This window comes from Denticeps clupeoides, chromosome 19 (assembly GCF_900700375.1).
Source record: "Denticeps clupeoides chromosome 19, fDenClu1.1, whole genome shotgun sequence".
NCBI classification, from domain to species: domain Eukaryota; kingdom Metazoa; phylum Chordata; class Actinopteri; order Clupeiformes; family Denticipitidae; genus Denticeps; species Denticeps clupeoides.
Window position 1 is genome coordinate 12891833 of NC_041725.1, and position 17723 is coordinate 12909555.

The 17723-nt window shown below is 43.2% G+C and overlaps 2 protein-coding genes across 10 annotated transcripts in view; one reads left to right on the plus strand and one right to left on the minus strand.

Moving 5' to 3' along the window:
- Window positions 1–10788, plus strand: part of rap1gap2a (RAP1 GTPase activating protein 2a) — a 54782-nt gene extending 43994 nt beyond the window's left edge. For 8 of the 9 annotated variants that reach the window (XM_028963120.1, XM_028963119.1, XM_028963117.1 and 5 more), the window contains 20 exons: window positions 335–367; window positions 538–756; window positions 1062–1165; window positions 1351–1429; window positions 1527–1580; window positions 1915–1998; window positions 2659–2759; window positions 3059–3188; window positions 3273–3428; window positions 3982–4053; window positions 4155–4241; window positions 4417–4560; window positions 5783–5932; window positions 6083–6195; window positions 6359–6457; window positions 6839–6956; window positions 7260–7359; window positions 7545–7615; window positions 8524–8556; window positions 8656–10788. In XM_028963120.1, coding sequence (XP_028818953.1) covers window positions 335–367; window positions 538–756; window positions 1062–1165; window positions 1351–1429; window positions 1527–1580; window positions 1915–1998; window positions 2659–2759; window positions 3059–3188; window positions 3273–3428; window positions 3982–4053; window positions 4155–4241; window positions 4417–4560; window positions 5783–5932; window positions 6083–6195; window positions 6359–6457; window positions 6839–6956; window positions 7260–7359; window positions 7545–7615; window positions 8524–8532 — 1923 coding nt within the window. In that variant the 3' untranslated portion in view covers window positions 8533–8556; window positions 8656–10788. The other variant, XM_028963126.1, reaches the window with a different exon arrangement.
- Window positions 10789–11487: 699 nt separating this feature from the next.
- On the minus strand, window positions 11488–16584 carry LOC114769781 (uncharacterized). Its single transcript, XM_028963129.1, has 5 exons — window positions 16412–16584; window positions 13258–13593; window positions 12242–12388; window positions 12053–12087; window positions 11488–11957 (listed from the first exon to the last, which is right to left on the minus strand). Exons 1-5 carry the CDS (start codon window positions 16560–16562, stop codon window positions 11823–11825), a joined length of 804 nt encoding a protein of 267 aa, XP_028818962.1. The 5' UTR covers window positions 16563–16584; the 3' UTR covers window positions 11488–11822.
- Between the last annotated feature and the right edge of the window lie 1139 nt (window positions 16585–17723).

Sequence of the window (17723 nt, forward strand, 5' to 3'; positions counted from 1 at the left end):
TTTCATTTCCCTGTTAATAGTGGTCATTGTCAGTGGTGTCCCTGCAAACCCTTAGTTGGCACTTAGCAGTTTCCTGTGAAAGGTGTGCGATCATGTTTCATGGGTTCCAAGCTACTTCCTGTATCATGGAAGTGGATCAACAAAGAAAGATGCTGCAACTAGGGGTTCTCAGGGTTGCCTGTGTGGTGGTCCAGCTCCATCTCCATCAGCTCCCAATATGGTTTTGCATATGTTTAGTGAGTGGCCATTCTGAGCCTGGTGACTCTGCATTACGTTATTTGACAAAATATCGGTGTTCAGCAAATGTTCTCTCCTTTTTTCTCTCCTTTCACAGGATGACTACATCCCCTACCCGAGGATAGAGGATGTGAGTGACTCACTCTCTGTCTCACACACTCAGTCATACTGTAAACACACCCTCGATTACACACTCATGCCTTGTTACTGTAACCCACACAACGTTGACTCTTTCATATCATTCGTAATCTCATCCAGCCAGGGCGGGGATTTATTGATCTACTTTTCTCTCTCTCTTAGGTTCTGGAGAAGGGTGGCCCTTACCCCCAGGTAATCCTCCCACAGTTTGGGGGCTACTGGATCGAGGATGTTGAAGCCCCAGTGGGCACCCCCACTTCCTCGGACAGCAGCTTCTGTGACGAGGAGGATGGAGACGGCATCACCCCTGGTGGGGGCTTCGCCTACAGGCTGGAGTGCAACAGCATGGCCCGGGCTTACCGCAAACACTTCCTCAGCAGGGTAGGCCTCTGTTTCAGACCTGTGCGTAGGAACAATGATGGCTTATTCATTCACATTGACTCTTCCTTTTGCCTAAGCTGATTTATGAAGAGCCAGTGCGGCAAAGGCCGCTTCTCCTTGGTACATTTCAGCCAGCTATCTCTGGGTGCCACCAGCGTATGATTAAGTGGCATGGAGCCCTGGCAGCACATGACTGATGTACTTTCAGAGTCATTTTCATGGAAAATACATCTTTTCTTGTTCAGAAAGTGCTGTGAAATGGTCTCACCGCTATGTCTGTCTCTCCCTCCCTCTCTTCCTCTCAGGAACATCTGAACTATTATTGCACCGCCAGCAGCCTGGGGAACCTCATCCTGTCCCTGAAACACGAGGAGTCGGAGGGTCAGGAGTTCCTGCGCATCATGCTGAGGTAGGACTGCTCCACTGCTCTCATTACTGGCACCCATGGGGTCTCCACACACAGACAGAGCTCAGCAGCCCACCTGACTGCATGCTGATGAGAAATAATAAAGAGAGAATCAGAGCATGAATCCAGACACGTCGTGCTTGACCTGCATGTAGATGAGTTTGGGCTTGTGCTGTGTGACTCTGCAGGTCAAAGACGAAGACTCTCCACGATAGGATCTCCCTGGCGGGGCTCACGCAGCTGCCAAGTGTGCCTCAGATAGCCAAGGTCTGTCTGGATCTGCAGTTTCCTTCACACTAAATTCACATTATAATGTGAGTTGGATGAGGGCCATTTTATCTGGGTGTAACTTTTTTTTTTGTAGTTGTTGTGTGATGATGTCACAAACCTGAAGTTCAACCCAGTGCTTTATCCAAGGGTGAGTAAGCTTTCAGCCCCTCTCAAGAACGCTTGGTCATTTTGACAAGGGAAAAGACCTGCTGTCATTGTCAGGAGCACATGCTTCCATGCTCCATTTTCAGTTCCATAGACCGTCACAGGGGTCCTTTCAATTGTGCGGGCAGTTTTTGTTTGGGTGCTCCGGGGAGCTTTAAAATCCATCTGCCATGGCAGTCGCTTTCACCATCCTGAGGCCATACTGTTCTCTGAGCCACGGCGAAAAAGGAGAAGACGCCTAAATTATGGAGTGGCTTTGACACACATATGTTGCTCCTCTGGTAAATGCAAATTTGTTTATTTCCTTGATTCTTCAGGGCTCTCAGCTGATCGTGAGCTACGATGAACATGAAGTGAACAACACGTTCAAGTTTGGTGTTATCTACCAGATGTTTGGTCAGGTACGTCTGTGAATGAAACATTACAAATCAGTACAATGGACTGGAACATTTAAAGCAAATGATTAATAGTTAGATCAAAAACCTATCCAGACATTGTTAATGTTGAGATGTGGTACATGGAAATTATAATAATGAATGGAATAGGCCCAATACCAGTATCAATTTGTTTTGAGTTCCAGTGGAAAGCTGTCTTCACTATTGCAAGTCAATCACTTTGAAGGGTTGATTAATTATAAGAAATCCCTTTGGCAATGATAAATCAAGACAAATTCATACAGTATCTGGTGCATCAACAAATGTGGATTCAACCACATTCAACAACATCATTATGTGAATGACTTGTTCAATTATTAATATTTTCTATACAGATTTATTTGATGTGTTTTTTCATGAAAAACAAGGTCATTTCTAAATGACCATAAACTGTTTGAGTGATATATAAGAGACAAAAAGGCAGGTATATAGTGGGAGAGTGGCGCTGTCAGGCTGTGGCAGACTTGTGTTTATTCAAAGTGTATTTTCTTAAATAGGTAAAATAAGATAATTTGGATGAAACTGTGGGCTGAAATAAAAATGGCAGAAATGGTTATATGGGACCTCTTTGGATCCCTTGGCTCGTTTTGTTCTAACAATGCTCTAACATGGTTTTCTTTTTACCAGACCACTGAAGAAGAGCTGTTTGGGAATAATGAGGAGACACCAGCCTTCACAGAGTTCCTCAGTATTCTGGGAGAGAACATCGACCTGCAAGATTTTAAAGGGTAAGAGATTTGTATTTCAAAGCGTAAGTATTTATATTAGTTTTCCAGTGTGCACGTGAAATTATCATATACTAGGGTGGTAGTAGCCTAGTGGTTAACACACTCGCCTATGAACCAGAAGACCCAGGTTCAAATCCCACTTACTACCATTGTGTCCCTGAGCAAGACACTTAACCCTAAGTTGCTCCAGGGGGGGACTGTCCCTGTAACTACTGATTGTAAGTCGCTCTGGATAAGGGCGTCTGATAAATGCTGTAAACGTAAATGTAAATATTGTTAATGTTATTTTGATTCTGCAGATTTCGCGGGGGTTTAGACGTGTCCCATGGCCAGACCGGCTCTCAGTCCGTATACACTACATTCCGCCAAAGGGAAATCATGTTCCACGTCTCCACTAAGCTGCCCTTCACAGAAGGAGACATCCAGCAGGTATGAAGGCTGGTCAGAACATGTGATTCCATCTCACCTTTGCTACAACCCCTGTCACACTGACACTTCATGTCTTCCCGACAGCTCCAGCGAAAGAGACATATTGGAAATGACATTGTGGCAGTGGTATTCCAGGAAGAGGCCACACCATTCGTGCCTGACATGATTGCCTCCAACTTCCTCCATGCTTATGTGCTAGTTCAGGCGGAAAACCCCTGCATGGAAAACACCACATACAAGGTAGTGACAGCATCATGCATTTTACAGCATCCTGCCATTGAGCTCAATAGGCCGAGGAAGGCAAATTATTGTATTTTATCAGAAACACCACTGTTCAGAGACAGGCTGTGCTTGACATGTTGTAGGCAGAATGTGTGTTATTCTGCATGTTTTATGTCCCCTGATTAATGGAGCAGTGGGGGCATGTTTTAAATTTGAACACATTTGAATGTACAATAAGGGTTGATAGAGTGCTGAATAAAGTGGCCACTGGGTGTATTTGGGTTTTCAAATGGGTCATTTTGCAGCCAGGGACATTTTGAGCACATGGCTCTTTAAATCTGGACCTCTAAATCCAGTGCTGGATATTAAAATTTAATTCCACCATTATTGATTGGTTACATAGGCTTCACATTTGACTTAGATAATTATAGTATGAGTCGATATTCCGATCTTCTGAAACATAATTTGAAGAACTTGGTTCAGAATATTCTATGTAAATGTTATGTAGAATTTATTTTATGAAATATAATGTCATACTGGGTCAGTACTGAGTCTAGACTTGCCTCTATAGGTTTCTGTTACTGCACGTGAGGATGTGCCCCCATTCGGTCCACCTCTTCCAAACCCCTCCGTTTTCAAAAAGGTGAGAAATCTGCACACTTCCCATCTCCTCGAGTACGCGCCAGGGGAGGGGAGATTGCTGGCTGAAATTCACAAACCTGGCTATATTGAATTTCCCACCAGGGCCCAGAGTTCCGTGACTTCCTGCTGACAAAACTGATCAATGCAGAAAATGCCTGCTACAAATCGGACAAGTTTGCCAAGCTGGAGGTGAGTGAGAGCATGTGCCGCTGAAAGAAAATCTGAGATGGACTCAGTGTTTTTTTTTTATGATTATCACATTTCTGCAATGGTTTTGCAGACGAATAGTCCTTAAACAACAATAATAATGCCTCTGTGTGTGTGTGTGTGTGTGTGTGTGTGTGTGTGTGTGTGTGTGTGGCAGGGTCGAACACGAGCTGCACTTTTGGACAACCTCCATGATGAACTTCATCGACAGACACTGGCCACCCTGGGTTTGGGGACATCAGGGGCTGATGAGGACAAGCTAGAGAACGGTGGTCATGGAGGCCTGCTGGAGTCCTTTAAGGTGAGCGCGTCTGTCACATCAACTCTCTCCGCGGCCCCATACCTCGTTCCGTTGTCCCATCACAGCTCCTCTTGTCTCAATCCATCTGTCTCAGCACTGCAGCCGTACAGTTTAACTGATCTGACCTGGCGCGTCTTCTGAACTCACCGGTGCGTGTTCTGATGGCTCTGATATCTCACCGTTTTGCAGGCCGTGTGGAGCCGTGCGTTCAGTGGCCCTTGGCTGTCCACTACTGGTGCTGTGCTGATCAGTGCAACAGCTGTGACCATCTACTACCTCACCCAACTATTACAATTATTCAGAGCATAATGATTATACATACATACAATCAAAACTGATTCAGTAACTATTTCTTCTTTTTCTTCTGCTTTGGTCAGTTGAATTGGTAAAACTCTACTCACATATTGGTTAGTTGTTTATGTATTTAAGTCTGAAAGTCAGAAAGGATACATAAATCATGTTAAATGCTACAGAAAATGTTCAGTGTCATTATGCATTTCATAACAATAAATCTGGCCATTTCTGCAAATGACTGTAGCTCTGTCATCATAAATCAGGGTGGTTATACACCTAGTGGGTAACACATTTGCCAATGAACCAGAAGACACAGGTTCAAAGGACACTTACCTGAGAAGAACACTTACCCTGAGTTGCTCCAGGGGGACTGTTGCTGTAAGTCACTCTGGATAAGGGCGTCTGCTAAATGCTGTAAATGTGAATGTTAATGAAAATGAACACTTCACCATCAAGGACATGGGGACCCCTGCTGGCCGAGAATAGAAGCTGCAGTTCTAGATGTGTTTCCTAAGAAACGCTTCATGTTCTCTTGAGAGTGGAAGTGAAGTGATTGTGATTATGAAGCACAGCAAGCACATCACACGGTGACCCAACAAAATGTATCCTCTGCATTTAACCCATCACCTTTGTGAGCAGTGGGCAGCCATGACAGGCGTCCGAGGAGTGGTGTATAGGGATGCTTTGCTCAGTGGCAACTCAGTGGCACCTTGACGGTTTGGGATTTGGGGTCTGCTTTATTCTTCTACATTATCCTTCAATTCTCTGAGTCTGTGTTGCTTTTGTTTGGCTTTTCTTTGAAATAATTAGATTTTTCCTTCTCTTGTTCTTTGTTCCACCTTGTTTTCACTCTGTTCTTTCCTCCTGCTACTTCTGTCCCTCAATTTCTCTCTTTCTTCTCTCTGCACTCATCCCATTTTTGTCACAGAGGGCCATGCGAGTGCGAAGTCATTCCATGGAGACGATGGTGGGTTCCCATCGCCACCGCAGCCCTGGAGTGGGAGGAGGTGTTCCAGCCAGCCTCAGCGGCGGGGGGCTTCCACAGAGCAGCACAGAGTGTACGAAGAGCACCTTCACGGTGGGTCAAAGAGCACAGAAACAGGAAATGAACCAGGAAATGTGTCAATGTTTCCTTAAAAAATTTATATATTATATATATATTAAAGTACACATTTTGTGCATATGCCTCATTGCCTAGTGTTCTCATATCTCATTCTGTCTCCATTAGCCCCCTGTCTTGTCAGCCAAGTCTCCACTGAAGAGTCCGGTGAAGCGCCGATCAGGCCTTTTTCCCAGACTGCACTCCAGCACGGACAGCCCATCAGACCGCCATTCCCGCAGGTCAGTGACCCTGGCCAACACATGGCATGTTCAATGCAGTAAAACATTTGACATTTGAACATTTGAACATGCCCACTGCAGTAAAAAAACGAGACGAACCCCTGCTTTGATCATTTTTGGCTGTGTTTTGATGTGTGTTAATGCTGTGTACTCATTTAATCAGTGACCTGAAGACACCAGAGTTGGGTCCCCAAACACAGGAAGTGAGGTCAGAAACACTGTCAAACCCGAGCTCCCCAGAGATCGGTCCAAACAAAGAGAGGTGGGTTTAACTGTACAATAAACCTTCTAGATCTGTTTAAGAATTTAAGAAGTATTAAAGGTCCCCCATCACGAAAAATTCATTTCATTATTTAACATTATTACGAGTTCCCCCAGCCTATAAATGGTCATGCAGTGGCTAGGATCTGGAATTTCTCCCCTTATGTCGAAAGTTGCTCTGTGATTGGATGTAAAAATGAACACATTCTCCTGTTCATTTGCATTTAAAATTAAACACTACACATGCGTCCTCGCTGTGTGACTGCTGAATTTAGGAAAGAGACCTATATAAAAAAAATCACAAAAAAATTCATGTTAGTGGTCCTTTAAACAGGTTGTTTGGAATATTGTTGACCTTGAGCCTTGTGTTGTTGCTGGTCAGGCCCTTCATGAAGCTGAAGGAATGCAGTGGCCGGGCCAACATCTCCCGCTCCTCCTCCAGCACCAGCAGCTTCAGCAGCACGGCCGGCGAGGGTGAGGGTACGGACGAGCTGGACTCGGTGAGCAAAACTGCGTTTTCAGTAGATTAATGCAGCCATCCAAAGAACATGGAAGCGGAAAATTAATCCTCCTCACTGACTGGCACTAATTTCAATTAATTGGTGGATCTGCTCCCGGGATGCTAAACACATTGGCGCAATGCTCATTCTGTCAACATCTTCATAAATTCCAGAGTTACGATGTTGGCCTTGTTAATCATGAAGAGAAATATAGCTGGTGCAATGATGCCACTAATGATGATGATTGGAGTTAATGACAGGGGGATCAAAGGCCTTGACTGATTCCTCCTCCTCCTCTTTTAGGGTAGCCACACATTCATGGCCTCCTCAGTATTCAGCCCATCGCTAAGCGTGGAGGCCCAGAGTTGCAGTACACCACTCATCATGTGTCGCAGTCCCACAGGTATTCATTAACACATATACACACACACACTCCACTGTTTTAGATAATTATGATTTTCTTCAGCAGTGAATGCAGGTGTAATTGCAACAGACTGGTCTCGTCTCTTAGATGTATTCACACTGAGCCATTCCAAAATCCTTCACATCACATCCTACGCTGACGCAATACTTAACTATTCTTTTCAGATGGGAAGAATAAAACGTCTCCCAGGTCGAACTTGAAGTTCCGCTTTGACAAGCTGAGCCACTCTTCTGCAGTACGTTTCACCTATATTACTTATATTTCATAAGACTTGTGTGTTACTCTCACTATCTATGTCATCAATAAATTCAATGTTAATATTTTTATATATCTGGGTCACTGTGGCTCAACTTTTTAAAAATATAAATAACTTTCTGGCAGAAATTAATGTTATTTGATGACTGATGGCACACAACTCTTTGATTAGAGAAAGTTACCAAGCGCAGTTGTATGGTATGAAGTAATGAGTACATGACAGTCTGATGACCTTACTTAAAATATTGCCAGATGTATGGCTGAATAGTTTAGATACAACCCACATAAATGCATTTTTGGAACTAGTCTTTTATTTTTGCAGTGGTGTAACTCTTAAAACCTTTCCACATTGACAAAGGAGCAAAGATCATACCCAAAAATTGGGTAGTATCAGTTCTGATATGGACAAGTATAGACGGGTTGTTGAAAGTAATGACCCACATACAGTACAGGCCATCAAAACTATGAATGAACACATGTGGAGTTATGTACTTAACAAAAAGTTGAGACCTGTCCTCCACAGTCACCGGACCTGAACCCAGTCGAGATGGTTTGGGGTGAGCTGGACCGCCCCAAGTACATAGCTCCACATGTGTTCATTCATAGTTTTGATGCCTTCAGTGAGAATCTACCAATGTAAATGGTCATGAAAATATAAAGAAAACACATCGAATGAGAAGGTGTTTTCTAACTTTTTGGCCTCTACTGTATATTACTACTGATTTTAATTTGCATTAGCTTTGTGTATATTACTGAACACATCTCAACATCAGTTATCACAAGTTATTGATTTTTTCTAGATTTTTTTATGTTTTGGCTACATCAGATCATGAACAATGCCACAGCCTGCTAGAATGTCACTCTTGTTTTTTGTGTGTGTGTTTTTAGGGTCATTAGCGTAGGTGGACTGAACCGAAAGAGGTTTGTTATTATCTACCATTAATATGTGTTTTCCAGTTTTCCTTTCCTGTTTCCCTGTGTGGTTTAACTGTAGTCACTGTACATCCTATTTTCCTTCAGGCCAGGCTGCATGGAAGCGTCGAGGAGCTCCACAGCAGAAAAGACAGGAGGGTGAAGACTCTGACTGTGAAGACTGACAACCTACAGCAAGTCTTGGTTTTATGCTGAGTGCTTTACATGCCTGAAAGACTGCCATACAGCCAGACCCGACGGCGGAGAGAAGTCTTAAAGGAAATATTTCTTTTTGTGTGTGAGGCTTCTTTTAAAAAAGTGTCTTCACTGCTCTAGGAAACTGTGCCTCATTTTGTGAAATCCCATTCGTCTCCTCAGCTACTCTCCACAAGCCTTAGATCGTGAAGAATTGAGTGTTGACATTGCACAGTCGAAGGCTCGTTTCTTTTTGTGCTTTATTTAGCTCTTCGTGTTAGATGACTGCACGCTGACAGCTCTGATTTCCTGTAAAAAAAAAATCCCCTTTTCTCTCCATGTCTGCACTCACTATTTCAGGGAGGTTTCCACTGCGCCGTGTCTCTGTGCTTGTAGTGGCTTTTCTTGTACGTTTGGCGAGTGGTGTCACTGCGCGTGAAGATAGTAAGAAGGTGTCCATTTCCAGCTGCTATGCGGATCAGATGAAGTCAAAATGCTGATTTGCAAGAATCCTTTTCTTTTCTTAATTTTTATTCTCCCATTATCAATAAAAACACAGCCACAAAGACAGCTCAAGCCTTAGACATCTTAAGTTCTAAGCATAGTTGAATTACAGTTTCATTAAATCTCATTCCATTGTTTAATGACGGCAGAAAAGTTATTTTAGCATCCTTTTTAAAAATATTGCTTGGTCATTTTATTTTATTATATTTGCTTGAAGCAGACATTTGATCGTATCCCATTATTTAGAGTGGGCACAGGCAGAGACATAATTATTATCATTATTACTTCCGTTCATACATCCATCCAGTTTTTAAGACTTATCCAAGACTACTTATCCATTTCAGGCTGTCTGGAAATTGGAATATATTAGAGCTGCCACTTGAAATTCACAAAACAAACTTTGCAATGTCTCAAAAGAAAAAAAGACACAGAAATGAAAGAACTCAATTTTGTTCCTCACTGAGCACAAACCGATGAGAAGAGCTCATTTTACACAAGGAGATACCGTACAGCATGTCATCGGTAAAAACTTCTTACGTAATATTCTGATGGTAATAAAATTCCAGACCACTGGATCTGTTAGGGTGTTCAAAAAAGTATATGTATTTTACAACAATTTAATATTGCAGAGAATAGTAAATGTGTGCTAAAATGCTTTCCTGTAGTGCAGGCTTTGCCAATGTTATTCTGCTCACACAGGCCAGTGTATCCCAGAATTCATCTGCCCTATGTTCTCACTGTGTGAGAAGCAAATGTAAGAATTGACGATGACAACTAAACACTGCAAGGGAAACAGAACCAATTGAACCTCACACAATATTTCAGCCATTGTTGGTTTATTTTAAGGCGTCGACAGGAAACTCCTCACTGTTGGTTACCCTGGAAACGGATCCATTTGATTACTTGATGAGAAATAGGACTGTTATTGCTTTCAGTTTTAAAAAGAGTAAAGTGTCTCGGTGTTAAGATTCATGTTCATTATGTTTAAAGTACTGCATTGTTTTTCACAGAACACATGAAATGTGTACTATGCAAAATAATGGTTTGTTTTAATGTGATGGTAAGGGGACCGTTCCCATTTTCGTTGACCCAGGAAAGCTTTGTTCTACACGGTTGACCTCTGAACCTCTGCAGTTATTACTCTCCACATACTCAGGTGGGAACAGTGAACGACGTGTTTCTGTTGCAACGACCCCTAATGTAACCTGAGGAGGTTTTGCGAGTGCAATTCTTTCCACTGCTGCTCATAGGATACAGCAAAATGTCTATTTAAAAAAGTCTGCTTTTAACAGAGAAGTTAGTCAGTGTGTTTTAGGTAAAGGGTACAAAGGACCCCAGCCAACATGACTTTGTTTATAACAGTATAATTTATTGCTTTTGACATTTGTGTTGATGTCTTGTAAAATTGCAAAGCTAATTTTGAAAGTAAAAACAGAGGGCAAATTATTTAAGAGGCATTCACAAATATATGTATATTTGGTTATGTAATGTGCTTTAAGAATTTATTATGGAATAAAATGTTGTATTTTGTGTCAAATGTTTCACTCGATTAATATATTTTTTTTATTGCATTCGCACGGAAGTATACTGTTATCATTCTTGTAAAAGAACCCACATTTATGTCATGCCACAGCAGAGGTGGATAGATGAGTTGCACACGCTCGACATTCATAAAGAAAGTGAGTTTTAATGAATGGAAAAGAAAGGGATGATGGCCAAAATGGAAACAAACGGAAAACACTGTAGCACACGGGAAAAGCATCAAACGATGCACTTCAAGGTCCTGATCACTCGAGCCAACACTGAAAAATGTAAACCGTAGCTGTCACTTTCATTTATTGTGTTTTTTTGTCATTACAGTAGTTAAAAAATATTAGTTTGCTGGTTTTAATGAAGCTGTTTAATTTATGCAAATGAGTGAAACAAAAAATTAACTTTACATTAATGCTACTGACAACAGTTTTTTTGGTTTCCTCATATTACAGCAATGCTAAATTCGGTGCTATTCGGTGTGACATTACTTCAATTCCTATAAGTAGATCCCTGTGTTTTCAAGATGGTTTGGGGTGAGCTGGACCACAGAGTGAAGGCAAAGGGGCCAACAAGTGCTAAACACCTCTGGGAACTCCTTCAAGACTGTTGGAAAACCATTTCAGGTGACGACCTCTTGAAGCTCATTGAGAGAATGCCAAGAGTGTGCAAAACCGTAATCAGAGCAAAGAAACTAGAATATAAGACATGTTTTCAGTTATTTCACCTTTTTCTGTTAAGTACATAACTCCACACGTGTTCATTCATAGTTTTGATGTCTTCAGTGAGAATCTACAAATGTAAATGGTCATGACTTGGTCAAGACTTAAATCAACAACTGCTGTTTAACAGACACCATCATCTTATTTAAATCCCACCACAAGCCTTATTAAGAAACAATGAACTTTAAATTTAAAAACCAAAAGTACAGTTAGGAGAATAACCACAAATCATAAAACTGTACACTTTACACAATTATTATACACTGCTGATTTGGCAAGAAATAACATAGATATTTTGCAGTGGTGAGACAAGCAGGTGAACCACTAAACCCATCCTGGTGCGCTCCGGTCAAGCTGTGGGAACTGCAAGGAGGAGTACTCAGTCTTTGGCACCGCCACTTGCCGAAGGTCATTATTTTGCTTCTTTTGATTATTCAGTGCCAGCGCTGCATACACCAGCTGTCAGGAACGAGATGAAGTAGCGATTATGCCAATTTAGCCACAAACATAATAAGGACAAGAATTGCTGAGGTTTTTCTTTCCGGAGAACCCACCTCAGCCCCGACCTTCTTCCTTTGTGCCACTGTATCTGCCAAGAAAGGATCAATTATTGACTCAACAACAACCCTTTCAGGGCTTTCGGCACAATGGCACTAAGGGCTAATACGGCATGAAATTATAACAGTGCACCAGTGCCCAGTCATTAAATCTGAACGGTTTGCTGTCACAGAGATGGTGCTTACAGGTGGTGCTGGAGTGCGGAGGGATGGGCGCCGCGCCCTTGCGGCACAGACAGAAGGCCAGGCCCAAGGCAAGAGGGAAACACAGAGCGGAGCAAAGGTACACCAGCATCCGAAGAGATACAGGACGCGTGGATCCACCCAGGCTGGCTGTGGGGAGAAAAGCGACTGGGTTTGCATTGCGTTGTAGTGGGAAGTGCTGCAGGTAAATAAATGCATTACATACCAAATAAGATACAGTTTGAACGGAGCGACTTGTTAAATCGCACAAAGGGGATTGAGGGCCCACTTTTCCAAGCCTTTTAGTAGATGTACGACATGGGGCCAGTTCATTAGCGTCAGGTCAAGTATGTGCTCAGGGCTGAAATGTAATTATTTCTGTCACCCAGGACACAAACTTTAATTAAGTTTTTATAAACTAGTCCATAGAAAAGAGTGACAGCACCCAACTTTCTCATTTTGGAAGAATGCACCAAGACTGCCCAAGCAAAGCATCGTCCCCACACCCGGCTCCCTGTCATAGCTGCCCACTGCTCACTAAGGGTGATGGTTAAAAGCAGAGGACACGTTTTGTTGTGTCTCCGTGTGCTGTGCTGCCGTGTTTCACAATGACAATCACTTCACTTTCACTTTCAAGCATTATGAGATGTTTAAAACGAGCCACAACACACAAATAACGGCAAAATATTTAACCAATGCGTTCTTGAATTTTAATTCATAGACTTAAATGAGAACTGGGTAACTCAATACCGGTTATGCAAAAGCAATAGTTGCCAAAATGTCAAAAAGAAAACCATCCAAGCCGCCCCTCAAAAACATTGTCCTCAGTTAATTTCCACATAAGAGACCGCAAACAATCACTTAACCCTAACCGTAAACCAGCGTGTGCAAGGACGCGCAAACCAGCGAGTTTAGGTCTAGGCAAACCTTATTAACCCTAACCCGGTCGAAGTGCACGTGTGCAGGTCCACCAATCCCAAATCCATTCATGAATAACCGTTTTCTAAGAAGGTGCCTACCTTCAGTCACATTTACAGTGGTCAGATGGCCTGAACTACTGTAGCCCAGTGGCCAGTTTATCCGACACTGGTACACTCCTGAGTCAGACTGATTGGCACTGATGATGTTGAGGTGCAAGCGGGTGGCATTGGCCGTCAGTGGACGTCTGTGAAGTTCTAGTCTGGATGAGGCATTCAGGGCGGCGAAGACACTGCCACGGAGCTTCCCCCATCCTCCACTCCAGTCGTCCCGCCCGCAGTGCTCCACGTCACATGCCAGGGACAGGGAGCTGCCTTCCGCCACCCACTGGAAATTCCGCCTCGCTCTGACCGTAAAGCATCGCTCAGCTCCATAGCCTGGGGGACAGAAAAGTCGATCAGATTTGGCACAGAAGGAATGTGATAGAAATCCAGGTGCCATCTGATTTCAGCCCATTCTGTTGAGACCCCCTGGGTTAGTATCTGATGCAGTTTAATATTAGTATATAAAGTACTTTAGTATAAAAGTACTTTACAAGTGTTGTATGCAAGAACAAAGACAGATACAAGCAAATTCTGTGTTCAATAAGTTTATATGGAAACACCATACTTGCATTTCAACATTTCAAAGACATCAAAGGCATTTCAAACAAAACTCTGATTATAACATGTTGTTGCATGTATGGCATTATGAACAGGGGTGCACATAATATTTTTAGTGAGCTACTCAGGTGAGTACCAGGAAATGGTGTTTGGTACTCACCCCATACATAGCGTGGTCTTAATAAGTGCAGTCTTCCTCACTGTCCTCCTCAGTATTGCTCCCACTGACCTCTGCTTCAGCTTCCTGCATGGTAGATGATGAACATGCTGCAGATGCACCTGCCTGTCCTTGGTTGAGCCTCCGATTAACGGTCTCCATCCACAGGTCAACAGCTGGCTTTGGGTCAAATGTCTCTGTGGTCTGCTTTGACAGGTGAATGTGCAACAGGGCTGAGAGATGAGCGTGTGACAGACGAGATCTGTACTTGGTTTTTATCAAGTTGAGATGTGAGAATCCCCTCTCACAAGCTGCACTGCTTAAAGGCAGTGTAAGAGACAGCTTAACCACCTTGTTGATGTTGGAGTAAGCATCTGGGTTACTTGTATTCACTATTTGGACCAAGTCATACACAGAAGAGGCTCCCAGGCGTTTTCCTGCCTGCTTTAAGCGCATCCATTCTGTCACAGTGGTGTCTTTGTCAAGATGCAAGATGGCCTCATATTTCTTGAGAATGCTGCAAACAGTTATGTTTCCAAAAATGTGGAGGTCTTGCTTTTCCTGAGGCCATGTTGAAGGATCAAATACTAAGAAATGATCACATGACTTGAGGGAGTCATATCTGATTTCAAACTCTTCAATTAACCCCCTGAGTAAGTTTGTCTTGTCTCTGTCAGCATCAGCATTAGAAACAGTGTGTGCTCTGTAGTGGCCCTCACTATCAAGCAGAAGGGTGAACTGTCCAATGGCCACCATGAGTTCATCCTTACATTCTCCAATAATCAGCTTTTCCTTCTGAAACCTAATGGATGTGGTCTTTAAAATGTTGCCAATGTCAAGCATGTTTGACAGAAAGCATTGAAAACGCTCTGTACAGATATGCTGCAAGTCACTGTTATCACTCGTAGCCAGTTGCATTTTAATGGCTGGCAATAGTCTTGATATTTTTAACAGTGTTTCATGCCTCCATGCAGACCACCTGATATTATGAAACTTACCCAGCTTCACAAAGGGGATCCCATTTTCTTCACACAGCTTCTTCAGGGCAGCTATTTTTTTTGCTCCACCTTTTTGCAAATAAAACTGCAGCAGCTTGACCACGGAGCAATTAAATGTCTCACAGTAAGGAACGTTGCGATCAGCTGATTTTAAGCAATTCTCCAGTGTGTGTGCCGTGCACAGAATGTGCACAAGGGATTCTCTAACTGCAGCAAGTTGCCGGAGTTTTGGCACAACGCCGTTGTACATACCGACGTTGACAGCAGCCCCGTCTGTGCACACAGCGACCAACTTTGTTGCCCAGTCATTCAAGCCTGCGTTCTGGAAAAGTCTCACAAGTCCGTCTGTTATGGCCTGCGCGGTTCGATCAGTACCCAGTTCAATCAGTCCAAGAAAGTCCGACGTAAATTCTCCGTTGCTGGACACAGACACAATGTAAACGATTTCCTGCTCAGTTTTTGTGATGTCCTCAGATCCATCAAAAAGCAGCCCCCAAAATTCGGCAGACTGCAATTTGGCTCGTAACTCCCCGCTGATGGTGTGAGCGATGCTCTGCACGATTCGTGTGCCCCCTTCACGTGAATGATATGCAACTCCGACATTTACTCCTAGCCGCTTCAGTAAAGGAATATCCTCAGAATATGAAGACATGGGACGTGCGTGTTTAGCTTTATGGAAAGCGAGGAGAAAAATATTAGACAGAGCTTGCTGCTGTTCTTCATTTAGCTTGTCTCGCCATCTATTAAGCGGGCGACTGGACATTTCTTCTCGGCTAGCTTGTTTATTAGCAATGACTTGCGCCACATTCACATGCTCCTTGCTCTTTTCATGTTTCTCAAATAAAGGATGGTTAAAATTCTTTGAGCCCCTGTAAAACGCACCTGATTTGTCTGCTATATGTGGATGCGAGCGGCAAATCTTGCACCACATTTCAGTGCGCTCACTGTTAGCTTCCAGCCACTGCACATCTTGGAGCCACTTTTCCGAAAAAAATCTTTTCTTCGGCTCTGGCTCCGGTTGGCGTTTCTTAGCTGGTGGCGAAACGCCAAAGAAGCTGCTTAATGTCTGTTGTTTTTTGGACATTTAGTTGGTGACAAGCAACGTGTAAGATTAAATGAGATAGTGGTGTTGAAAACGTGATGGTCAAGTACGCAAAGGCGCGTGGTGACACAATTGTCACTACGCATTCCTAATTTTTGTCGCGCATGCGTAACTGCGTACCAGTTATGTGCACCCCTGATTATGAACATGTAATTTGGCATCAAGTGGCCACACTTTCCTCTCTGCATCAAAAGCCAAATACCACGTTCATATTAACAAAACATACACATAGCAAATGTGTCCGAATTAATGCGGCCGGTATAGAGGAAAAGCGATGAGGACATCGGTAACACTGCTGTCAGAAACGTGCCAATGCGATTTCAAAGGTCCACTTACCAGGCAAATCGAGCAGGATTAGAAGCAAACAGCCCTCAACCACTGTCCTCATGACAATATTCCACACATCCCACGCAGCACAGGGCAGGCCGAGGCAACGTGAACCGATTATTGCTGACGTCTGCTTCACTTTCTGGTTATTTTCTAACATCGGCGGTTTCAGATATGCTTGTGTGACCTGGTTCTTCGGGGAAAAAGGAAGGAAACGCACTTTCCTTTCCACATTTTCGGGGGGGGGGGGAGTAAGTAAGGATCCACATCCGCCCTTCGAACAATGGGATAATACATGTCTCGTACATTTATTTTGGATCATTGGTTTGATAATTGGTTCCTATTTTGTATTGACTCCATCGTTTACCACCATCTTCTGCCATGGCTAAGAAGTATGGCAGATGTCTGAAAATCACTCAGGTACATAATTACATTACAATATTAATACTGGGATCTGGAGTTTTTGTATACCAGTTTTAACAGGGGGGAACCATATATTCTGGCTACCAGGAAATATTGTTTCCCCCCTATTATTTAGGCTAAGAAGTAAGTAATTACATGTTGCTGAAGTAGTATTGGTATAGTGGCGGTTATATCCTGGGTACCTGGCAAAAATATGCCCCCTTCATTTTTAGGTAGGTGACCAAATGCAAGATAAGATAAGATGATCATTTATTAGTCCAACAAGTTGGAAATGTACATTTGCATGGCAGAAAATGACAGTACAAGAGCAGGAAAACATAAATATCACAGAAAATATGCCAACTGTGTAATATAAGAAGTTCACTATGCAATAAATAGAGAAAACAGCGGACGAGAGCATTCAAAATATCTGCATATACATAGAATATATGTGTGTGTGTGTACCATCCACTAAACTAGATATGTGACATGTCTGGAAATCACTCGGGTACATAATTACACGTGAATACAGGTAACAGTCACTCGTAATCTACTTTTACACCTAGACTACCGCATATCTACTCCGGCGACTTCATATCCTGTCCGGCGACTCCAATCAAAGTGAAGTGATTGTCACATGTGATACACAGCAGCACAGTGCACACAGTGAAATTTGTCCTCTGCATTTAACCCATCACCCTGAGTGAGCAGTGGGCGGCCATGACAGGCGCCCGGGGAGCAGTGTGTGGGGACGGTGCTTTGCTCTGCGAACCGGCAACCTTCTGAATACGGGGCCGCTTCCTTAACCGCTAGGCCACCACTGCCCCAAAACTGCAATGGACGAAGTCCAACACACAGCTTGATGGGGCGCGGAGCTCACTCTCTCTTTACCGCGGCCGTGCCACTCACAATCGTTTCG